Source organism: Cylas formicarius, unplaced genomic scaffold (assembly GCF_029955315.1).
Source record: "Cylas formicarius isolate icCylForm1 unplaced genomic scaffold, icCylForm1.1 PGA_scaffold_4__25_contigs__length_36172078, whole genome shotgun sequence".
In the NCBI taxonomy this organism is placed as follows: Eukaryota; Metazoa; Arthropoda; class Insecta; order Coleoptera; family Brentidae; genus Cylas; species Cylas formicarius.
Genome location: NW_026844334.1, coordinates 31671974 through 31697276, shown reverse-complemented (window position 1 = coordinate 31697276; position 25303 = coordinate 31671974). Strand labels below are relative to the sequence as shown.

Here is a 25303-nt window from a genome sequence, read left to right as displayed (position 1 = left end):
ACATTTTTTGGTTTTATTTACGGAGGTACGAGACTGGAACTCACCACTTAGATCACCTGATTTGAAGCCCTTGGAGTTTCGCCTCTGGAGCCATAAATTTTTTAATGATGTGACATTATTCACAATACAACAGCCCTTTATTATTTTTAATTATTGGGAAAGGCTTATGCTGTGCACAGAAACACAAAAATGTCAGCTAATTGTTTGACAAGAGATTTATTTCATATGGGGTGTCCAATTTTTGGTAAGAAATTGCATTGCTTTACTTTGCTTTTTTCAATGTCACATCTTGGATGACCAGATGCAAAATAATTCTGCATTCATACCTATTTAAAACGACTTTTATGTTATTTCATATTTTCAATTTTAATGTCGTTCCAGAAATAAAATATAATTGACAAGAGGCAAAAATTCTAGTGTTAACTATTAGTTAGTCAATGAAAGAAACGACACAAAACATGGAACGCAAGAAACAAAAAATACAACATGAAGGTGAACAAAATATGACAATAATATATCATAAATTTTTTGTTCTGAGTAAGCTCTAACATTCTTCCCGTAATGAACCTGTGTTATTCGTCTGAATTTAAATTAGTAAAGACGAGGCAAGAGTACATTAGCTCTTTTATACCACCACCAAACTTAGAATCCAAGGGCTACAAAAAATAAGTTCAGGATTTCATATACTATTGACTGAAGACTATTGTGAAACAATTTACCGGACGTTCCATTTAAAATAAGGATGTTAGGTGCTGTGAAATATTTAAGAAACAACATGCATAATAGCAACTATTTTCATTGCATGCAGCACGTTTCTACAAAGAAATTGTGTGACATTTTTTTCGCTAAGTCTAATCGAGTCTGGTCCTACAATAAAGATAACTAAAATAAAACGTTTTATATTTCTAAACTAGTGCTTTCTTCTGAAGTTTATCTTCGATATTGGAAGGATTCAGAGTTTGTCCTATTTTTGAGAGTGGTGAAAAAAGTTACGTAAGCAATGCTTCAATCACAATCTTGTCTCTATCTCACAAACTCGGCACGGCTTTTATAACTCCCGGTCTACGGTTACTAAAATAGTACAGTTTACAGAATATGTAAGACCAAAACTACATAATCATATACATAATATGGGCGTTAGAGGTGCAGCAAACTCAGGGGTTAAATCTTACCTCTCCGAGAGAGTACAGCAGGTTGTGATCGGCGGTTCAAAATCTAGCTGTCAATATGTAGGCAGAGGTACCCCGCAAGGATCCTGCTTATCACCGCTCCTCTTTAATTGTTTTATTAACGATCTTCCTCAGGATAATATAGATGCATTATTTGTACTGTAGCCAGATGACACAAGCATTTTAGTTACAGCTAAAAGCAGAGCTATTATAAAAGGGGCCGCAGAACCAAGGGTCACGCGATACCGGACTACAATTAAATAAATCTGATTCAATGGCTATGGAAATAGTCACAAAAAATAATCGCGTTGATTCCAGTATTCCTCTCCAATTAGAAGGACGTTCTATACAAAACGTGGAGGCTACTAAGTTTCTCGGTCTGCACATTGACAACAAACTGACATGGAATCATCACATCAACAACATATTGCCCAAATTAACCTCCTGCTCATACTTAAACCAAAATATTAGAGATACGATATCCATTGACGTTTTAAAGCTGGTGTACTATGGGCTGTTCCAATCAGTGATAGGTTACGGTATAATCTATTGGGGTCTAGCCACTGGTGCACATTGGGTCTTCTTAGCACAAAAACGTGCTATTCGTTACACGAAGCGTGTAACTAGTAAACATTCATGTAGGGATTTAGTTAGGGAACTTCAGATCATGACATTTCCGTCATTATATATTTATTCCGTTTTGATTTACGTCAAAAGTAACATGATAAGATGGAATAGGAGATGTGACTTGCACGAACATGACACACGGCAGAGAGATTACTTGGACGTTCCATTCTCTAGACTGCATATCGGGCAACAAAACCTGAGGTATTTTGGTTTGAAAGTATATAACAGAGCTTTAAATTTCTATAAATGCTTCGAAGAAACTGATAGTTTATCTGTGTTTAAGAAAAGAATTAAGACCTTTTTAACTGATAGGTGTGTCTACTCAGTAGATGATTTTTTTAAATGTATTTTTTAAATGTATTGTTTAAACACTGTATTTTAATGTGATGTGACGTGCTTAATATACTCATATATGTGTTATATGTAATATCGAAAATCGAAATAAATATCTAGCTATCTATCTATCAAGGACAAATAGATTTTTATATACCGATTTCCGTGTAAGTGACCGCAATGCTTTGCGGAGCTGATTTTCAGTCTAAATAACATAGAGAGCACTGTATCTGAGACTTATTGTAATTATGAGTTTATTATGCGTAATTGTAAACCTTTGGTTTGAAAACCCTTTACTTTAGCTTTGTTCGATCTAAATTTGAGTACATAAAAAATTTAAATACCTGCTGTTCAAAGCTGACGGTGCATATCCACCTAGAGGTCTCAATTATGTATTGTATTTAGACAGATTTGATATAAATAGTCTTAAACGTTGGTGCTACTGTCAGTTATCTTCTTTTATATATTGGTATGTAACGTTACAAACTGTCCGAATTTGTTAGCGTATTTGAATATTAACCATTTTTCACTGGTAATTGTTCAAAGAAATAGAACAGGCTACTGTAATACTATTTGCAGTTCTTCGGGATTCTTGCTGCGTCAGTTGTTAACGTTTCCTCAATTATCCAGTCAGCTTCTTCAGAGCGTAGAGGAAATTGGTTTGCATTGCATGCACCTACTTATATATGGTTTTATCCTTTCGGCCTATTGTTAGCGCCATTGTTCTCCAACCTATTCTCTAGCAAAAGTTCTTGATTCTATATTAAAATCCTTTTCAGGGAATACTGACAGTTTCGTACTTAATTCCTTTCACTTCATTGATCAATTAAAAAATTAGTTTTGATTTAGAGTTCCTCTTTACTAAAGTTCCTATTCCTGAAACTCTCAACAATATTTGAGATACACTAAAATCTGGAATCAAACCTTCTCATCTTAATTGAGGAGCGATTGTCTAGAACATATTTTTCTTATAAATGTGAAATTTATAAACATGCCGGGTGACACAAGAAAGTGGGCACACTATAACTTTTAAACGGCTTAAAATTGCGACTTGAAATTTGGTGAATGTCCAATTTTTGGACAATATGTAGTCAATGGTTGCACTTCCGGTCTGAGCGGAAATCACTTTAACTTACAGTAACTTTCGAATTGCAAATGGCACAACCTATATTTTTTTCATTTTTTGGATTCAGGAGGATAGTACGTAGGATAGGACGGTTTTTATCTTTTTTTGTTTTTTTTTTATTTACTTTTTCAAAATTGTGTCTAGAATGCTGTGACCATTATAAATACTATTTGCCTTGTCACCTGATTAGCAGTGGGAACAAAAACTTTTTAAAACCGGTACTTTTTTTGCAATATAGGAAGGAAAAAACAGATAAGTAAACACATTTTATAAAAACAAAATATTTCTTAGGTGGCTTTGCTTCTATTCATTCATTCATTAATTGTCAAGTCGGTAAGATTAGAAATGCAGAAGAAACTCTCGACAGGCTCATGCAGTGGAAAAAAAACAGATTAGTATATAAAAAAAAATGAATAAAATTCAAGGGAGAGTTTCTTCTGAGATTCAAAGATTAGAATTTTTTTGTTTAAAGTGTTTTATTATGGTAAAAAGTTAATATGTTTTTGGAATACGGGGATACAGTCAAAAATTAACGTAAGTATTGTACGTATACGTACGTCATAAGCTACAAGCACTTTTTACCGGAAACTCAGAAGAATAAGAGAATATAATTTTTTTTTCTTTTCAAATCTGTGACTTTTTGGGATAAATGCAACAATGTCGGTAGAATCGATTTGAAAGTGCTAAATCAACTTGTGTTACTGTAAGACAAGTTTTAAATTTATTTTGGAACTGGAGCTTTGTATTTATTTGAATTAAATAAGTTCGATAGATATTTACTTAATAACCAATTTATTTTACGGTAAAGCTTTCATAGAATATGGTCAAAATGTCCCCCTTCTTGTATACGACGCTCCCTGGCTCTAGAACTTACATTCGCTGTAACCCTTCCTAACATTTCTGGAGTTATACTATCAAATGCAACCGATATTCTCCACTGTAATTCTTGTAGGTCGAACACTGGAGTTACATAAACACCGTCTTTCACGTAGCCCCAAACAAAAAAATCTATGCGTGTCAAGTCCGGTGACCGTGGGGGCCAATTGACTGGACCGTGTGTTGAGATTAGGCTATCCCCATAAACGAGTCTTCAATTTCATTTCTTACGAAACATCGTGCACCAGTTAAGGCACCCTAAAAAAAATGCAATAATTCGCCTTCCTGTCACTCCAGTATCTGTTGTTCTATCGGTTAAACATAGCCTTATTTGAGAATCGTGACTCATCGGTGAACAAAATTAAGTTAACGAAATTATTATTTTCGTCACGTTTATCTTACAGCCAATTACAATATCGAATTCTTCTGTCAAAGTCAGCTATATAAAGATGTTGATGAACGGTATAGCCGTGTTTTATTTTAATTCTCCTCGCAAAGTCCCTTGATATGTCTAGTTCTAATGCCACTTCTCTCAGCGTCGCAGCTGGATTTACGTTACGTTTCCACTTCTTCACTTATAATAAAATTATCATGTCGATTACTTTATGCATTTCTCATTTTCAATTCCAGTTTTCTAAAGAAAGAATGTGCAGGAAGGCGACGTCCCGGATAGCGAGCTGCATACAATGCACGGGCTTGTCGATAGTTTTTTCTACATTCCCCGTATATCACAATCATATCAACTTTTTCTCCATTTGTAAATTGGTTATTGTTTTCCATGATAATTCAAATCGATAACGCGACAAAATCGATAATCAGATAAAAATGGACAAACTGTCAGAATTTTCATGATGATGAATAGAAGCAAAGCCACCAAACTAATATTTTGTTTTTATAAAAATTTATTTACTTTTTCCTTCCTGTGAACTTATTTTTTAACGGATTTTGAAAATTTTGGTGTCAAAATGTTGCAAAAAAAGTATGTGTTTTAAGAAGTTTCTGTTCCCACTAGGGTGCTATTCGAAAAAACTATGTTATCCTAAAAAATTATTAGTTCATTACATTACTTTTTGCCATTAGATAAGCAAAGAAAAGTTTCATTTACAATTTTTCCCATGATCAGTTGACCCGGTAAATATTATTTATGATGGTCACAGCCTCCTGGACACAATTTTCAAAAATTAAATAAAAATTTAGAAAAAAAAAGAGAAAACCGTACTATCCTACATAGAATGATCACCGGAATCCAAAAATGCAAAAAAATATCTGGTGTGCTATTTAAAATTTGAAACTTACTGTCGTTTCCGCTCGAACCGGAAGTGCAACCATTGACTACATATTGTCAAAAAATTAAACATTCAGCCTATATCAACCCTTCTAAATTTAAAATCACTTTCTCAAGCCGTTTAAAAGTTTTAGAGTGTTCCCACTTTCTTGTGTCACCCGGTATATCATATGCCTTATCACCAGCCATTGCACATATGTAAGTTTTTGGGAAGAAAGACTTCAACACCTTCTTTTTCTTTTCTTAGCCGTTTAAAATCTATACACGTTAACTCACTTTTTACCATTGAATTAGAAACTAATAATCTCTCATTCATAGATATTCTTATTAATAGAGCATCAGAAATAACATTGTCCCCTACCCAAACAGACCTATACCTCACGATTCGTCCTCTATGGTCCACCCTTCCTTACAGTCTAAACAGCACAGTCGAAAAGTCCATTGGGAAAAAGAACGAAAAATATCCATTATGCTAAAAGAACATTACAGAGCCTTAATACCACGACAAATAAACTCAGCAGTTGTAGAACATAATGATGAAATCTTATTCGACCAAACGAAAATTCCTGCAAGCAATCAATTATTCTACCAAAGAAAAATCCGAGAATTCATAGATAAATCAACCAACCAATCTTAACCGTGACTTAGGTCTTTTCCTTTCACCAATATAGGAATCAGTGAATCCAGACAATATTCATTCCTCACTTTTTAGCTTCGCCCCCCCTCAAGCGAAACCCTGTATGCTATGTATTAATCCACTCTGGATAACGAATTTCTCACTCTCTATACCGAAAGAAAAAAGGGCACATCAGGTAACAAAGTAAGGAATGTAGGCTGACTTGTAATTAATAGAGTCTCTTACCTTCTCAGAATTCCTTTCCCTAATAATCTAATTACCGAGAATCTGGTCGTCGTAAGTGTTTTTCTCCTAATAAGCGATTATGTTAATGCCTCTATGGGTATGTATAAAAGCACACCATTGTTTCAATCAGTTCTAATTTGAATTAGTGAATACGGCGTGCAGGGCGAGTTAGCCAAAAATTTTATCTCGAGATGATAAAGTTTCTTTGATTCGGGAGATAGAATGGGTAGAAAAGAAAGTGGGACGTCGATACAGACTTACACCGTCGACTGCAGCCACAGTTTGGAAGTGCAAAGAAAAAAGGCATTCAGGCTAAAGCGGCAGGCAGTTCTAGTAAAAAACTAACCAAGTCAAAATTTTAAGATTTGGATCAGGCAATGTTGACGAAACTGGTATTTTTTACAAAATTACGCCAGATAAAACTCTTAAATTTCGAAGCGAAAAGTGTGTGGGTGGAAAACTTTCTAAAGAACGTATAACAGTGTTAGTAGCTGCCAATATGAGTGGGAGAGAAAAAAGAAACCTAGTCGTGATTGAAAAATCAACTAACCCACGATGTTTTAAGAACATTTGCCGGTCACTTACAAGGCAAACAAGTCTGCATGGATGACATCGCAAATTTTTGAAGAGGAGATACGGAAATGGGAGGCAGAATATTAGTTCTCTTAGATAACTGCTCTGCACATCCCCATTTTCCAAATTTACGGAATATTGAATAGGCATTTCTTCCAGCCAAAACAACAAGTCTTAAGAGTCGATACAGGAAAAAGATTTTAATGGAAATAATCGAGTCCGAAGACAAATTTTCCATTAATATGCCAAGCCAAAGTACGAGATGCGTATTGGCATACTAAAAAAATTCTAAAGAAAATGACCGATTATTTGAAACATTAAATGTAGTTCTTAAATATGTATATGAAATGTGCCTAAGTAGATGGTAAAATATGTATATAAAATAATTAAATATTACAGAACACATATGCGTATTGTTATTTTTCGAGTGCCTATAACGAAAAATAAGCAGTCCCTTCAATTTCGCTATATAGAGTTTCGACATATAGATGCTGGTAAATTTAGTCAATTACTATGATAATGATTACTAAATGCTTTTTTTGTTTTCTATTATTATGTCTTGGTCTGTGAGTAAATAGTTTTTTGTTAAGCAATAAATCTATTATTTTAATATTATTTTAGGAGCCTTGCCAGAAAATCACCAACAGATCCTGCAGAGCATAACGTTTAAGGAATTATTCTTGTATAGGCAAGACATCTGCTCGGTTTTAATTAGCACATTGGTCAATAGCTATTTAGGCGATAACGCATCCGTGGATTCTATAAGCAACAGGTTGATGGAAGTGTGTCCCCACTTGTACAAGCCGGAAGATGCCGCGTATTCCAAAGTAATTCCGTCATTCCGCTTAGTTTTTCTTTGACTTGTGATGTTTTTTTTTTAGGCCAGTGAATTACTGAAATCGACGCGGACCGTCCAAAACGTCGACGAGAAAGAAGAGATGGTTTTGTCGGCTTTGCAGCTTTGCAAAAATATTGTGCCCAACATTAACTTACCCGAAGTCTACAAACAGTTCACAGCGCTAAAAGCTTACAAAGCGGTCGTCGAGCTCTGTGCTCATTTCGCGAAAAAGATCGATCCGGATAAAGTGGCGGAAAATTTTTATGGAAACGAAGACAATGCCGCCGATAAGGAGGGTTTCGCTTATTATCAAAAAAGGTGCGTTCGATGAACGTACAGGGTGTTATTGAAATAACTTCATATAATTTAGTTAGCAAATGTGGACCAAAAAAATTGTTAAAATGTGGAAAAAGATAGGTATTGAATTACCATGCACTTTCAAAGCATTTTCTTCATAATGTTTTCACACACTGTTACTCTGAAAAATCATAAAATTAACCTATTACTTTTCACTGGCACAGTAGTTTTAAACCTGTTTCCAATAGTCTGCCAGTGAGAAGAGGTTATGAAACAATAGCTTTTTTATCTGATTCGGACCTAACAAAATATCGATTCGGCATCGGGGTGGGGTCCAGGTTCATGCTGCCACTTCAATAATACCCAGTATATTAACATTATCCTTTATATGATCTATTTGTTAGGATGGAGATATACAGGGAGGTTATAAATATGCTAGAAGTGCTTTATAATGAGCAAAGCGATCAACCCTCGGCGGCTTCCTTTAGTTTAGATTACACAGATCAGAAGTCAATTTTACTTAACGATACAGAACCTTCAAGGCTTGGAAATGTGGTGAGTATATTTGAACTAGAAATTAATGTCCTCAGTTTCTTAACAAGAGAAACACACCTCCACTTAACTTCCAACGTTAAATAAAAATTTGTGTAATTAATTAAAGAATAGTGTGCCTACATTACGAATTCATGTAAAAAAAATATATTTGGCGTAATTGTTTTATCAGTTGAAAGGATTTTTGTTATTCCAAATATAACCTCTATCTCGGTGTAAAGTGCAATAATTAACACATAATCCATTTGAATGAATATAATTAAGAAAATTTCAAAATAAAAGGTTAGATATATTAAACCAACCAATTAACCAAAACCAAATACTAACAGGAAATTAACGGAGACATTTTAAAAATTAAAGTGTTTGGAGCAAATGTTTTACGAATTGAAAGACATATTTAAATGTTTTGCCAAATGTAATAACCCATATCCGCACCCACAAAAAGTGCTAAAGTGAACATTTAAACATAGGAAAAAGGTGATTTAGAATGCACAATTTAGTGATTTTGAAATCTGTTATTTAGAAAAAAAAAAAAACAAAAGAAAATTACTATGTTGAACAATTGAATAGTCCAACTAAAACAAACTTTCTTACACATATCAAGTTTCAAATAACATAATTTTGCTGCTAACTTTACATATATTAAATGTGTTTGCCGAACATGATTCATTCATCCAGAAAAAAAAAAGATACAAGAACAAAAATTACAAAAATATCTATGACCACAAAGATTCCTACTGATACGGACCTTTTGCACCAATTGCACAAATTTCACTTTATTGGTTATTAAAGGGTTATAATCCAGTTTTTCGGACGTTATGTCAAATCCAGCATATTTAATTTTTGCTCGTTCTTTGTTGTTAAAGTTACTTTTAAAGGTTGTTTTATGTATATGTTTATCACGATGTAAAATGTGTCCGATTTGTTTAAGGTGCAGAAGAGCACTTACACGAATCGTGATCACAACCTTAAAAGAATTAGTATATTATGCAACAAGTACGGTAAGCGGCAGTTGAGTCACGAGCAGAGCGAGTGTTTAATAAACGAGTGACTTAAGAAGTTTACCGAACGTTGCATACTATACTTTTTCAACGACGGTTAGTTTTTGGCTACATTTTCGCAAAACAACACTAATACATCCACTGGCATGACCGTCAGAATTGACAAACGTCAAAATTCAAGCCGCGCGGTAAAATCTCCGAAAACATCCGATTGCTCCCAAACCCGTGCGGTAAAATCCCGGAAATGTCCAAAGTGACTCGGATCTGGGGGAAAGGAAACTGACGTGGTAAAATTAGCCATTTTGCAAACGGGAGTAGAAAAATATTATTTTGTGCCATATTTTTTATGACCTATAATTGACCTTTTAATTTAGAAATAATGTTAGGGATATGTTCCTAAATCCCGCACAATGCGATTAAAAAAAAGCAATAGTACTAAGTCGTCATTATCGCCAATCTGCATTCGTTTTCCAATAGTTTTCATTTTCTAAAAAATTGTAAATGTTTTAAAACGCTACAAAAATTGACCCTCAAACCATTGACTCAAATATGTAACGATCATAGAAACGACTTCTTTGGTCTGACGAAATTAGATTTCTATGCATTAGATATTTTCTTGAATAAATAAGAAAGGAACTAATGAAATGAAAATATTTTTCTTCTCCCGTCTGTAAAATACCTAAATACCATCGATCTAGCCATCGAAGCGTCACTTTACCACGTCAGTTTCGTTTAACATGAATCCAAGCCACTTCGGACATTTCCGGGATTTTACCGCACGGATTTGGGAGCAATCGGATGTTTTCGGAGATATTTCCCACGCTTTGAATTTTGACATTTGTCAATTCTGACGGTCATGTCAGTGAATGTATTCGGTCGTAGAAAAAGTATAGTATGCAACACGTTCGGTAAACTTTTTAACTCACTCGTTTATTAAACACTCGCTCCGCTCGTGTCAAATAAACTCGTGAGTAAAATGCCGTTTACCGCACTTGTTGCATAATATACTATTAAAAGGTAACAGTTAAAAGTTATTTTTTTTTAAATTCATCACCCACAACATTTGCTATTTTGGAAACTTACCGTATTACTAGCGGCAACACCGTCTACGCTTTTAGCTTTAGTAACGGGTTGAACATTATTTCTCATCAAGTGCGTATGAAATAAATGCACGAAAATAATTGGCAAGTAAATATGAAGAAGGCGAAGTTCATAGCATAATAATCACCCTCTATGATTTCAAGTAAAGACTCCCATACTGCTGTCAACAATGGAGAATGTTTGGGAGAATGGCGCTATTAGTAGTTTTATATGACGTACCCATTTACCCGGATTTTAACCCATATGACAGCTTCAAAATTTTTAAAATAGTTAAGTCTCAAGTTACTTAGGGATTTCTTTCGAACTAGATATCTCTCCAATAAATCAAAAAATATATTTTATATTCCCTTCATGGGAAAACTGTAGCAAAGGAGCAAAAATTTGAAATTTTCTTAAAATATTTTCAAGATCTAGATATACCAGAGATGACTATCAGCTTTCTTATTTTAAAAGGAACAGCCTATATATTATTGCTTTCTTGGATTTTCGAGGAAATTCTAAATATATTTCATGCATAATATATTCCTAAATTTCAGATTTTTAATATTTTATGACAAGAATTACGATTTCAGGCCGAACTATATCGGGCAATTTTTCAGGTACAGAATTCTTTAAAATTTTACTCTATTAACTTATCCTGTCGAAAATTTCGAAAGTTGTGGAAACCTCCTATTTTTTAACTTAACTTTCGAGATATTGTGGTTTATTTTTCTTATCTTGGCCTGTCCAGCGAAAGCGAAAAATAAATGCAAAAAAGTCAAATTAAAGATACTTATAAAATAACAACGAAATTTTAAAAATAGCACAACTAAAAAAAACAGCAAATATTCAAACTGGCATTTAAGACATTTTCGTATCGGAAAACCAATCGGGTTTAGGGGTTGATTTTTTTAATGAATTTTGATTTGGGATATTCTTTGCTTATAGTTGGAGAGAATGTTTATTATAGTCTGTTCATAGATATAAGAAAGTGACTAACAGATACGAATTAAGGAAAGACCCGGGCAAGCTGTAAGAATGAAATATGGCCGAACAGGTCAGCACTTTACTTAGAATTTAATTATTTGGGGTGTTGTTAGGAAAGATACTAAACAATATTTATTTATTTATGTATGTATTTATGTTTAAGTCTAAAATAAAATTACAAATTATTTTTATTACCTACTTAAACTACATAAAATTATTCACATAATATATCAGTATCACTGTCGCTATCATCGCCTGTTCTAATTATTATTTGTTCTATATTATTTGCAATATGGATATACAATTGTTCTACTTTTTCTATATGTTTAACAGAATTTGAACAACTTTGTGGAGGGATATTAAAAACTTCGGTTTCTATACGTTTGAGGACATTGGAGTTAATACGGCGAAAAGCATTGTTACGACGAATGGCAGATTTCAGTTGGTGCCAAACATGTTCAATGCCTTAAAACTGTATGCCCTAGATATTTTGCATAATTATCACAGACGTATTCCTTTTGTAGATTCAAGCTTTTTAGAACCTCAATTAATTGTTTTTTGGTATAATCTTCGTGAAAATAAATGTGCCTATCCTACATGTAGTTTTGGATTGTTGCTTTTGTGTCACATGAGGAAGGGGTTTTAGTCAACTGCGATAACTTGCATTGTCCATTACAATTACGCTATTAGGATGAATGTTTGGAACTAGTTTGTTTTTAAACCAACTTTCAAATAAATCAGCGGTGGTGTTTTCATGGTAATCCAGAGAATTTTTAATATTTTTCGCAGGCAGAGAAAGTCCATTTGGAATCCAACCATCTTTAGAGCCAGCATGCAAAATAGTTATTCTTTTACCTCTTTTTGATGGCGCGTTTGTTTTACACTTATCAATTGAGTCAACCTAACCCTTTTCCGTAAGTGTTGAACCAGGTAAAAACCAAGTTCTCTGTAAATACCATTTTTTTCTAGATATTCCAGTCGCCATTTCCGAATTCTAAAAGATTTCATTCAAACTTGCCTTTTGTCAATTTTTTTAAATCTAAAACCCATGTGTTGAATACACTTCCATAAGGTAGTTCTGCCACATTTAACGCCGGTTTCATCTTTTTCAAGCCTCCTAATTAAAATATGTAATGGCACGCTTTGTTCCTCGTACGACTAGTAAATTTTACGCCGTATTATATCTTGATCACTTTCATCTACACTCGAGAAAATGTCAGCGTCGCTTCTTTTTTTCCTCGCTGAAATGGGATTATTCACAATTTTCCATACAGTTGATGTTGGAATTTTCGTCAATGTGGTCGTTTCTTCTAAAGATACTTGCTGGCTGGCACCATGTTCAATGAGAGTCAAATAAACATTGTTTATAACTTCCTTAGTCTCAATAGAATAGTGTATTCTACATTTGGGCGGGAGCATCTCCTGAGATACCTAGACTCGCACATATTTTGCATAATTCGTACTCGATTCAACACACGAAATAAGAATGATTACTAATAAACTTAAACTAAGTAGTATACCAAACCAAAGAATATTAAACACTTACTTAATATTAAGAACTTACGAGTCAGGCGATCGGAGCGGTTCAAAGGAACGGACGTATCTATCTATATTTAATCTCTAGTAATTTCCGCGTGTATAGTATTTAAGCGTGGTTACTGACAATATTTTTTATACAAGTGACAATTACACACAAGTATCTCTGACATTTTTGCGGTTAGTTAATTAAACGTTAGGAGCTGGCAATTAAAAAATTAAAATTAACGCACCACGTTTTTAATTAATTTTGGAAATTCATATAAAAAGGAGAATATATGTTTTTATTGTAAGCTGTTATAGTACATACTTTCCAAATTTATACAGTTATTTTTTTTTATCTTAAGTTTGTTTATTTTCTTGGAATTCAGATAAATAACATACTTCGTTTTTGTAAGTTTTATTGCTTGACTCCGGAGCATCATTAAGCAAGGTTAAATTTTGCTGGAGAACACATCTATTGGGCCTATGAAGTCTGTGCAAAGAAAAAATCATTCAGGCTGAAGCGGCAGGCAGTTCTAGTAAAAAACTAAGAAAGTCAAAATTTGGAGGTTTGGATCCGGCAATGTTGCAGTGGTTCCAACAGCAACGTCTTAAAAATGTTTCACTTTCTGGACCTATCGTAATACTAAAAGTAGAAAAGTTTGCTGAACAACTTGGCATTATCGATTTTATGGACAGACAAGTGGCGAAGTTCGTGATGTCGACAGAAAAGTCACTAACGACTGGCTGGAGAAGACGTGGCCAAAACTAGCAGAAAAGTACCCTACTGACAACATTTTTAATGCTGACGAAACTGGTATTTTTTACAAAATGAGGCCAGATAAAACTCTTAAATTTCGAACCGAAAAGTGTGTGGGTGGAAAACTTTCTAACGAACGTATAACAGTGTTATTGGCTGCCAATGTGAGTGGGAGAGAAAAACGAAACCTAGTCGTGCTTGGAAAATCAACTAACCCACGATGTTGTAAGAACATCAAGCATTTGCCGGTCACTGACAAGTCAAACAAGTCTGCATGGGTCACATCGCAAATTTTTGAAGAGGAGATACGGAAATGGGATGCCGAATTAAAGGTGAGGAAAATATTACTGCCCTGCCCTGCACATCTCCATATTCCAAATTTATGGAATATTGAATTGGCATTTCTTCCAGCCAAAACAACAAGTGTATTACAGCCGCCGTAATAAAAAGTCTTAAGAGTCGATACAGGAAAAACATTACAATGGAAATAATTGAGTCCGAAGACAAATTTTCAGTCAACTTTATTAGTAAAGCTTGGAGAGAGGTGACAACAGAAACAATTCAACACTCCTATCGTCATGCAGGACCTATTACCGAAACAGAATGCGAACGGGACTTGGAAGATGATCAGCCACTAAGCAAGTGGATAAAGCAGTTTCAAACAACAATTACGTTTACAAGTGAGGAGTTGCAAGATTTTATGGTGATAGATCAAAATTTGCCTACAACAGCAGACTTAACAGAGGAAGCCATATTACAACAAGCAAGAAAGGGTGAGGAAGAGCGCCAAGAGGACGAAGAAGATGTAGAAGTTGATCTGGGACCACCAACAAGCCCTATATTCAGTTGAGCTGTTAGAGAAATTTTTTATGTATCATGGGGAAGATACCCCTCTCGAAGAAATGGTGAAAATACAAGCCAAAGTACGAGATGCGTATTGGCATACTAAAAAAATTCAAAAGAAAATGACCGATTATTTGAAACATTAAATGTAGTTAAATATTTATATAAAACGTAAGTAGATGTTAAAATATGTGTATACAATAATTAAATATTACAGAACACATATGCTTATTGTTATTTTTCAAGTGCCTATAACTCTTTATAACGAAAGAAAAGCAGTCCTTTCAATTTCGCTATATAGAGTTTCCACTCTAATTTGGGTAAAAATAGAGGAAGAAATTATTATATATTTTAAACCCACGTTATTTTTTATCTTTGTTTGTTTTTTTTTTCTTAATACTCTTATTAAGGTAGAATAAGAATGTATTTAATTAAAACATAAAAATATTTGATGAGTATTAATAAAAAATATTTTGCGAAATATAGTAGTGGTGCAAAAAATCCAAATATGGAATAATATATAGGGGGTTCCATTTAAAATAAATATTTTAACCGGATTGGTATCACCAACATTAGTTTAATTTTAAATTTCCATAATTTTGCTACTTATGGTTTTTCCGCAACAGATCAAGTTCCCGGTGCATATTTGTTGAAAATGTTGGTTGCAATGGAAATAATGTCTGTTTGAGTAAAAATGAGCCTATTTTTTTATGTCGGCATTGTTTAATTTTCCGATGTACTTGGTAATTTTTTATAGATTCGAGAGATCGTCAATGATATTCTGGATTCCGATGATGAGATAATGCACATAGCTCTCTATGAGTGGATGATTTCCAAACAGATGACCAATGACATTATAAGGATCAATAAGTCCTCCCTTGAACAGTATCTCAAAAAATCTTCTGCGCAGACTTCGGACAACTTACCCGTAATGGATCTGCTATGGAAGTTTTATGAGAGTAACAATAATCATGCAGCCGCTGCTAAAATATTGAACAATTTGGCCACGAAATCGGGGTAATCTAATTCTGGTTCCGCAGTTAGAAGGTTTTTTTTGTTTTCATATTGTAGGAGCAGCATTACTTTGAAAGAAAGGCTCACCTACCTTGCGAGAGCTATCATGTGTATGAGAAGCGACAAAGTAGGCTACGCTCCATATTTGGGCGTGTTTTTACGAGATTTGGAAGATAAAATGGAAGTCGCTAAAGTACAGGATCTCATTCTTGATGACATAACAAACCTTCGTAACGAAACTCCTAGTGCCGGCGAAGCTATAGCTGCCTTGAACTCGGGATTGTACGAAATTTCTCAGCTCTATGAGAATTTTGCCGAACCGTTTCAGCTGCTGGAATGTCAGCTGGCTATTATCGATTGCGCCGGCTATACGGACAGCGATAACTCTTTAGTTAAGTCTATTTGGCAGAAAATTATAGCCAATGAGCTGAGGAAATCATCTGGTAGCGGTACGGACAGAATGACTCAGGTGATGGGCAAAGTTAAGCACTTAGCGAGGCAGTACGTCCGCTCCTCCAACTGTTTTCCCTTGGGTGAGTCGAAGGCGAAGTTTTTTTTGTCTCATTTTTAATTTTTTCATTTATTCATTCTTCCTGCGTCGGTTGTTGGTAAATCTATCTTGCTGACGTTTCGTCAATCATCACCATCTGTAGCTGCTTATATATTGTTTGAGAAGGCGGAGCTAAAGGAGGAGCATGAACATTATCTCGCATGACGTTATTATTCTTTTTTTTTTTAAAGGCTGGGCTCTCGTATGTACTTCTATTTGAAATATAAATGTTAATAACATTATACAGTGAGCCGCTAAAATACCACACAAATTCATTTAAAAGTCAAGCATTGGGTTCCAATAAAAATGCATACTTCCATCATAATTTTTTTGTGCACTCGACAGAAAATGTCGACACTATGGGTCCAAAAGTAAATATCGATACCCAGTTCCTTTTTTAAAATGGAACACCATTTTTTTAAATTCATTTTCGTGTAGCATATCCTATAAATACCTCTTACTTTTTATAAGAAAAAAAACAAAAAAAAAATAAATTTTCAATTGAACAGGTAAGTAGCTAGTACAAGTAAATTGTAACAATTTAACATTTTTGTCAGTAAAGAATGACGCCCACAGAATTGAAATTTTTATTTTTATTGGACATGGACGCATAACGAGAATTCAGGAAGTTTGTAATTTTTTAACGCAAGATATCTAGAAAGACCAATTACAAGATTCACAGTGTGTAAAATTGAGGGAAAATGTATATAAATAGAGCATGATCGACTACGGCCAGATCATCCAAAAATTAATGAGAACACAAGATTAAATAGTTTATTAGAATTGAACTAAGGTGGCTTTTACTTGATGAAAATCCATTTAACAAAATAAATAAGAACTAAAATTTCATATTTTCACAAAATTATATATTTTCACATGACAATTGTTTCGACAACACCGTGTCTTTATCAAATGTAATATTTACAAACTACATGCTACTATATATACCGAAAAATGACCATAAAACCATAATTAATATTGTTGTGAGAATTTAAGTTTAATAATGGAGAGGTATTTAAATCTAATTGATCGTTAAGTAATACATTTGAATGTCTCATTTTGTTAATCTCTATGGCTTCCAATGAATTTAATTTTCTAGTTTTTGTTTGCTATATGTAAAATACCAAAATTCTGGTCAAAAATGTGTTTTTCTGTGTTTAAGTGTGTAGCGTAATTAGAATCTAGACTATTGTTTTTAAACGCTCTTTTATGTTCGTTAATGCGTTTCTTGAAGGATCTACCTTTTTGTCCAATACAAATTTTAGGACAAGATCCACATTTCAACCTGTAGACACCTGATTTTTGGGATTTTGAACATTTCGTTTTATTGTTTTTTAAAAAATTTCTTATTGTGTTGTTAGTTCTGAAAGATATTTTTAAACCACATTTTGACAAATGTTTTGAAACTTTTTCACTGTGTTATCCTATGTATGTAATTGCTTTAAATTGTTCTTGTTCTGTATTAGATTTCGGTTAAACAGAGTTTATCATTAGAGAAATTATTAGACAAATTAATTTCTAATACAAAATATCTAACAGCAAGCCAGTTATTAAAAAATATACCGACCACCAATTTTACAACAGGTTCATAAACTTAACAGACACAACATTTTCTAAAAATGAAGTTGAATTTCTGGAAAAAGGTTTCAACTTACAGCACTCAAACATTAATAGAGAATTAGACTGTTTACGGATTGACTGTGAATTAGCAATTAAGGACATTAACGATTCTAATTCAAACAAACAAGTATTAGCGAATATAATAAACTCTCAATTAATAGATAACAACAAACACCAAGAAATTTCTCAAATGTCACTAGTAAAAACTATCAAAAACAAAGCTTGTGAAAATAACATAATATTTACACGTGCAGATAAAGGAAAGACAGTCATAGCTATCGATTTCCCAGAATATATTTCAAGAACCAACAATTTTCTTAAACCAGAACTTTTCCAATGTATCAAACACTATCCTACCGAGTTATATCAAAGACAAGTCAAGGAAGTAATTACTGACTCCACACTATTTAGTGACAAAGACAAGTATTTTTTCACACAATTATGAATCCACAACCGCCGAAATTAAATTCTTTAGTTAAATTACATAAACAAGATATGGCCATTAGACCAGTCGTGTCTTATGTAACAGCTCCTGCAGTTAAACTCTCAACAAAATTAGTGAATAATTTAAAGTCCCGCACAGATTTTAAACCAAAATTTGCAAAAAAAAATCTTTTCAATTAATCGACAAAATTAAAGATATCAAAATCCCTTCTAATGCAACACCATTGTTTTTTGATGTACAAAACTTATTTCCCAGTATTCCACCCGTGGATGTTATAGATTTAGTAGATTTCATCCTCACTCGGAAACAGGTTGGTGAAACAAGATCTATTAGATTGCTTAATAGTATCTTTAGGCCAAAATTATTTTGAATTTAATGGACAGATTTACATCTCTAAGGAAGGTTTGATTATGCTAAACTCACTTAGTATTTTGTTAACCGAGATTTTTATGGATAATTTGGAAAATATTATACTAGAACATCCTTTAAATAAAAGTTTTCTATGGTGGTCGAGATACGTGGATGATGCCTTAGCTTGCTTTGTTGTAACGGACGGACAATTGAATTCTTTTTTAAATTACATTAACTCATTACATAATCCTATAAAATTCACTATCCAGATTGAACAGAATAACTCTATTAATTTCTCAGACTGAACTATTACGAAAACGCAAAACAAATCAGATTTTTCCATTTACCATAAACCTTCACAAACGGACACAGTCATACATAACAGCACAAATCACCCTTATACACATAAAATGGCTGCATTTCACTCTTTTATACACAGGCAGAAAATTACAACAAAGAACTCAATATCATTAAACAAATTGCACCGAACAACCGCTACAATCCGTCCGTTATCGATAAAATTATAAATAAAAAACAAGTCCAGACAACAGTAAACCCTATACGAAAACTAATACAGAACACGAACAATTGAAAACAACTATATACATAGAAGAACGCAGTGAAAAAGTTTCAAAACATTTGTCAAAATGTGGTTTAAAAATAGCTTTCAGAACTAACAACACAATCGGAAAATTTTGTCCTAAAATTTATATTGGACAAACAGGTAGATCCTTCAAGAAACGCATTAACGTACATAAAAAAGCGTTTAAAAACAATAGTCTAGATTCTAATTATGCTACACACTTAAACACAGAAAAACACAGTTTTGACGACATTTTTGATGTTTTACGTACAGCCACAAAAAGTGGAAAATTAAATTTATGAAATCCATGGAGATTAACAAAATGAGACATTGAAATGTATTGCTTAACGATTAATTCGATTTAAATACCTCTCCATTATTAAACTTAAATTTTCACAACAACAATTAAGGTTAAATTGTCATTTTTCGGTATATATAGTAGCAAATAGTTTGTAAATATTACATTTGATAAAGACACGGTGTTGTCGAAACAATTGTCATGTGAAAATATACAATTTAATGAAAATCTGAACTTTTAGTTTTTATTTATTTAGTTTATTAGAAGTTTGAGTTGAATATAAGTTTTGTTCAAATGGTACCATAAATAAAGAAAATTGTGGGTATTGGGCTACAAATAATCACTGACGGAAAGTAATCTAAATGTTTGCTCAGAGATTTTAAGTAACAAATTTATTGGACCTTATTTCTTCAAAATGATTGAATTCCGACTCTCGCTAAGCCAAACATAAACAGATTTGATTTCAACAGAATGGTGTTCCGCTTTTTGATCAAGAGTGAAGTGGATTTGTCGAAGGGGATGAATAGAATGACCTGTAAAATTTTCAGGTATTAATCCAGTGAATTTAAAAATCAAAAGTGTATAACCATAAAATTTGGATCATTTAAATTTCAGAATTAGATATGAAATAAGGCAAATTATGATATAGGTGTGTTATATGAATTCTGCATGAAATTTGACGCTGAATTCGTAAATGGATTAAAAAAAAAAGTTAAATTTAAAAAAACTACTTGGTATGTTTTCTGTTTACTTCAATTACTACACAATTATGGTGGACGTGTGCGAGAATTTTTCTTGTAATACAATACCTGGTTTTTAATTTTTTTCATATTTTAGTTGTCCAATTTATTTGCAACTAAGATGCCAAAAAAACTGATAAAATAAAAGATACTTGGATGAAATTTAAAAAAGGATAGACCTAAATCACATTTGCTACACATTGTATGGAAACTCAATGAACTTTGCCTACGCAACCATTTCTTTTATTATCATGAGTTTCAACAACCAATTAATGCAGTCCATCATATCTTAAATCATCCGACATTCTGTGCTATGGCAGGCTAGTTTTTGCAGTTTTAGGTTATTTTCCAGACTTATAGGTTACTTTGTACTTTCCCTTCGAAATTCTAATTGCGATTGCCTTCTGCCAGACTGTATATTTGATAGCCGTTCCTTGTTGTGACATCCACAAACCATGTGAAAATAAGCACACCCCTTTTAGAGGGTTTTACTTGAAATGTGGGTGAGATAGCATGATATTTCTCTTTCACTCATCCCTTAATATGTTCCCTTTTAATTTTTTCTGAGGGTTTCTCTGTACACATTGGTACTGTCAACACACAATATGCCCGCCCACAAAAAAGAAATTCTAGAAAAATGGAATCTCCTTATGGTGCGTCGTCAGATCTGTTTTCAGCCACTATGCCTGTCGATTCCTATTGCATTCTGAGCATTCGTTTATATAACCACATTTTCAAATACTTCTAGACGGTTGAATGTGGCAGCTTTTAGTATGCAGCGATCAGTACAATAGCACAATCCAAATTTAAAATTCAATTGTTCTTTGTCTTAGCTTTAAGTTCAGACTGTCGTTACAAAACAGTGACTTCATCTTCTGCAATGTTGGCTGATTCAATCCTACATCTAATTTCGTTATGATGTAGATGACGTAGATGAGATATTTAAAATTGGATCCTCTCTCAACATTCTGTCAATTTATCTGTAGTGACGGTTAAGTTACGTCCGGCGGCTAAAAATAATCTTTGTCTTTGCAACCTTTATATTCAGTCCCATTTGCTGTCTCACTAACACAAAATGATCATATCATCAACAAAGCGAATGGTATTAATCAGTTCACCATTGATTTTCACTAGAAATTCGTAATATAGGTTGAACAACAGTGGAAACAGGACACGTCCTTGTAGAACGCCTTGCTAGATTTGTGTAAATCTTCCATTGACTCAAACAACTAAATTCTGGTGTCAGTATAATTTCTTCATAGTATACAGAGCAAACATTGATTCTATGGTACCAAGGGCATTTTAAAACCGAACTGCGTCTCAGCTAAATCCTTTTGGCATATGCGTCTAATATCTTAGTGTATGGCTCATCAGGCTTATCAATATGTGATCATTACACCAATTGTTCTTTTTTGGGAATTTCTCCCGTGTCGTATTTATCATTAAAAAGTGTTCATTGATAATTTGATAGGATGCAATGACTAATATTTACTACATGTTTTTACGAGGGAACCAACTATTTCTACTTTTGAAGGCGCTCCGGTATTGACGAAATAAATTTTGAAATTACACACACATATTTTCTAGAAAGTTCGCAATGAACCTAAAATGTACTTTCTGAAAAGACTATGTTTTCCGTTTCCATGTGGTATCGTCAATTTTTGATGGGTTGAGCACTCTCTACCTGTTTATTTATTTAAATCTCTTAGATTACATTGTTGGTGAACTGGAAATGATTAACGCAAGATTAAGGGGTGACAAAGGTTTAGTTCCCAATTCTCTCGTTTCCATGATGATTCCATTCGACAACATAATCGAAGTCTACAACAAGTAAGTTTTGTCCCATTGACCTTGCCTTGGTGTGTATATAATTTGTTTCTAGTTTGATCACCACGGCTACAAATCTAGATTTTTGGCAAGTGGAAGAAAATGAATTTCACCTTGCTGAATCAACAGCGTGCTTAATTACAAGTTTCCTCAACACACACGATACATTTAACAGTGTGGATAAGTACGTAATAAGCAAATCGAATCTTTAATAGGATTAAAAAAGCACTAGTTTTTTTTTAGGAGAAAAATTACGTCATTGTGTCAGGATACAGTTGCAACTCTACTGTCAAATCTATACAGTAAACCTAACAGTGATCACCTAGTGAACCAACTCAGGAGTATACAAGCGAGGCTCTCGCGAATTTGAAAAACCTAATCATCCCATTTCTTAACTATTGTTATAATAGTACTGATTAGGTTTACAATGTCCTTTTTTATTTACAAATTTTTTAAAAATATTGTTCGTGTGACTTCAACTTTACTTGTTTTTCAATAAAATGGTATTTTTAGTATTATCTTAACTTTTCTTGAATTATGGTATTGATGGTTGTCTTTACAAAATTATACCGTCCTGCGTGACAAAAGAAAGTGAAGTTTAAGTGTCAGCTAGCTAATAATAAATGCAATACGAGAAAACAATGATTTTTTAAATGTCATTAATATTCAAAAAAATGGTGAAATTGTAAAAACAAGTTAGATAATGAATACCCATACACTTTGAAAGATTTATTTTTAAAAAAATTTTCACTTTTATATCACTCGATAATGTAGAATAGCAACTAAAAAATACGGCAAATTGTGAAAAAAGGCGCATGAATAAATTGAACATTTGAAACGTCAACGAATTAAAAAGTGATCCCATATAGCTACACCAATAATACAAGAACTTATGCAACTAATATTTTTTGAAAATGCCTATTGAAAAATCTCGTTTTTGCGATATTCAACAACCAACATGGACGCTGACAAATCGTCAATAAATTTGGGTGCGGCATTTTTACGGCAATATTTTCTTAAAAAATGCCTAGATTTCGTTAATTATTCTGGAAAAATGAACTGGGCGTGTGGATATTGCTCTTTAGGAAGAAAATAGTGTAGGTTAGTGGGTGAAATGCAGAAGCATGTGCGATAATTTATCCCGTTTTCTACGGAAATATTTACGCATCAGTTTTTACCTTAGTAGAGTCACCATATCGTCAATGAAATACAACTGATGTAAACAAATTCTACATTGCCAATTCTTATAATAATTTTATTTCATTTTCTTAGTCGCTATGATGCGAATCACCTGGCTTCCTTCACGTACAGAATAATATATGGTGACTAATAAAACATTCCATTTTTTCTGGAGATTAAACACAGAAACGTGCGTTCCTAAGACGTTTCACCGTGCAACTTAATTTTCATTGGCAACACTGCCCTGGTAACGGCATGCACGCATTGTATATTTATTGCAAATCGAACTTATCATGCACATATATTTTATTCTAGACACATTTTATATAAATAACATTCTTTATTAAGACTAATAAACAAAACCCGACTGACCGCACATGGGGTTCTGTGGCGCCTCTAAATCCAAAAAACGTATTGGTTGGTAGATATTTACCTTTCAAGCTCTTTGCTAAAGCTAAACCTCTTCATACAGTTTGAGGCTAATTTAACAAAGCTTACAAAAGAAGTAGAAACTTCAAGAGGCATAAAGTCGCATTATGCGAGTTCCCATGACCAAGGGCCCATTGCCCGTGAGCAAGCCCACTCTAGAAAAAGAAGAAGAAAGGTGATTTCGCGAGGAAAGGTTATGTTTCACATTTAAGAGAAATGAACAGCAAAATAAAGACTAGGAAGGAAAAAAGGCTAAGAAAACTTATTAACAAGTCAGATTCTGATGAAAACGAAAGTGAACACGAATTATCGTTTTACGTTAAAGATAGAGTTAAACTCATGAAGCAGGTGCTAAGCATAATAAAGCCAAAGAAAATAAAAAGTATGGCTCCTGATTGTATTAAAGTACATATATAATAAACTCACCATAAAGGGTCCTTTAATTAATTGACTTCTAGGATATGGAAATTGGAGAAATCAATTCCATGCTCCTGGAAGAGTTGCTAGGGATATCAAACAAAAGGCTCAAGTATATATTTGAGGGGAAAAATTTAGAGGAGGATAGCAGTAGTACTGAAGATGATAAATCACCAGATGTTATATCTTTGGATGATATTAGCGATGATGATTTTGTTATTGAAATAAACTCTGGTACATTTCCATTATTGAATAATCTTGCAAATTATACTGTCGTTTTTAGATGAGGAACCAAAGACAAAGAAAAGTCAAAAACATACATTTAAAAGGGAACCTAGATCAAAAAAAATAAAGAAGGAAAGGTCAGAAAAAGTTGTGTCAAAGCCTAAGCAAAATGAACCAATTGGGGAAGAGAATTTAATGAGTGTGTTGGAGTTGCTTGAACTACAAGCCAGAGCTCGAGCTATTCGATCACAGCTGGCATTGGAAGCAAATAGAAAAGAACAGGATGAAGAAAAGAAAACACAAACGGATTTTGAAAAAAATGATGATGAAGAAGATGCAGTTATTGTAGAAGTACCTAAGGAGGAAATTGTTATTACATCTAGTGAATCTGAAAATGAAGATAGGATAGAAAAACCAGATGAAGACCTACAAAACAAAGTTGAGGGCAACTCTAACACTATAGGTGACAAAAATGAACAAAATGAACCAAATTTTGGAGATATACCAATTCCTTCAACTGCAAATGAGGCTGAAGACAAAAATGTTGTTGATGGTGCCTCAAGTAAAAGCGACAAAAGTGAAAAACATATTACATCATTGGAAGGTAGTGAAAACTCTGGCAAGATTAAAAGTACTAGAGGCAATGTGCAAAACCAAGATGATCATAAACTGAACACAGAAAATTCAAAAGAAATTAAGTTGCGTCGCTTTAAGAGTAAACTAGAAAGTTTTAAGAAAGATATCCTTGATGAAGATAAATCTGTGAAAATTATAGACAGCATTGTGATTAAGCCACTGGATTCATCTGGCCAAAAGTCTAGAGACGACAATGATGGTCTTGTCATTAATGTGGATCAAGATGATATTGACTGTATTATTAGTGATTAAAATTTGTTTG

The 25303-nt window shown here is 33.4% G+C and overlaps 2 protein-coding genes and 1 long non-coding RNA gene across 7 annotated transcripts in view; 2 read left to right on the top strand and 1 right to left on the bottom strand.

Moving 5' to 3' along the window:
• The window catches only part of LOC132701494 (nuclear pore complex protein Nup155), a 32774-nt gene extending 9617 nt beyond the window's left edge, over window positions 1-23157 (top strand). For 2 of the 3 annotated variants that reach the window (XM_060669451.1, XM_060669450.1), the window contains 8 exons: window positions 7473-7678; window positions 7733-8007; window positions 8391-8541; window positions 15485-15744; window positions 15799-16274; window positions 22038-22158; window positions 22211-22339; window positions 22399-22809. In XM_060669451.1, coding sequence (XP_060525434.1) covers window positions 7473-7678; window positions 7733-8007; window positions 8391-8541; window positions 15485-15744; window positions 15799-16274; window positions 22038-22158; window positions 22211-22339; window positions 22399-22525 — 1745 coding nt within the window. In that variant the 3' untranslated portion in view covers window positions 22526-22809. Of the gene's footprint in view, window positions 1-7472; window positions 7679-7732; window positions 8008-8390; window positions 8542-15484; window positions 15745-15798; window positions 16275-22037; window positions 22159-22210; window positions 22340-22387 lie in introns of all 3 variants that reach the window. The other variant, XM_060669452.1, reaches the window with a different exon arrangement.
• Window positions 222-23698, bottom strand: LOC132701499 (uncharacterized). 2 transcript variants are annotated; one of them, XR_009618783.1, is made up of 3 exons: window positions 23334-23698; window positions 1173-1362; window positions 222-1071 (listed from the first exon to the last, which is right to left on the bottom strand). It is a non-coding gene; the product is annotated as an uncharacterized LOC132701499 (long non-coding RNA). The 2 variants fall into 2 exon arrangements; XR_009618782.1 differs by lacking the exon at window positions 23334-23698 and adding an exon at window positions 2474-3992.
• Window positions 23699-23853: 155 nt separating this feature from the next.
• Window positions 23854-25295, top strand: LOC132701497 (putative sodium-coupled neutral amino acid transporter 10). 2 transcript variants are annotated; one of them, XM_060669455.1, is made up of 3 exons: window positions 23854-24168; window positions 24222-24414; window positions 24464-25295. In XM_060669455.1, exons 1-3 carry the CDS (start codon window positions 23980-23982, stop codon window positions 25291-25293), a joined length of 1212 nt encoding a protein of 403 aa, XP_060525438.1. In that variant the 5' UTR covers window positions 23854-23979; the 3' UTR covers window positions 25294-25295. The 2 variants fall into 2 exon arrangements, with proteins under 2 accessions (XP_060525438.1, XP_060525439.1); XM_060669456.1 differs by having other exon boundaries at window positions 24008-24145.
• The last annotated feature ends 8 nt before the right edge of the window (window positions 25296-25303 follow it).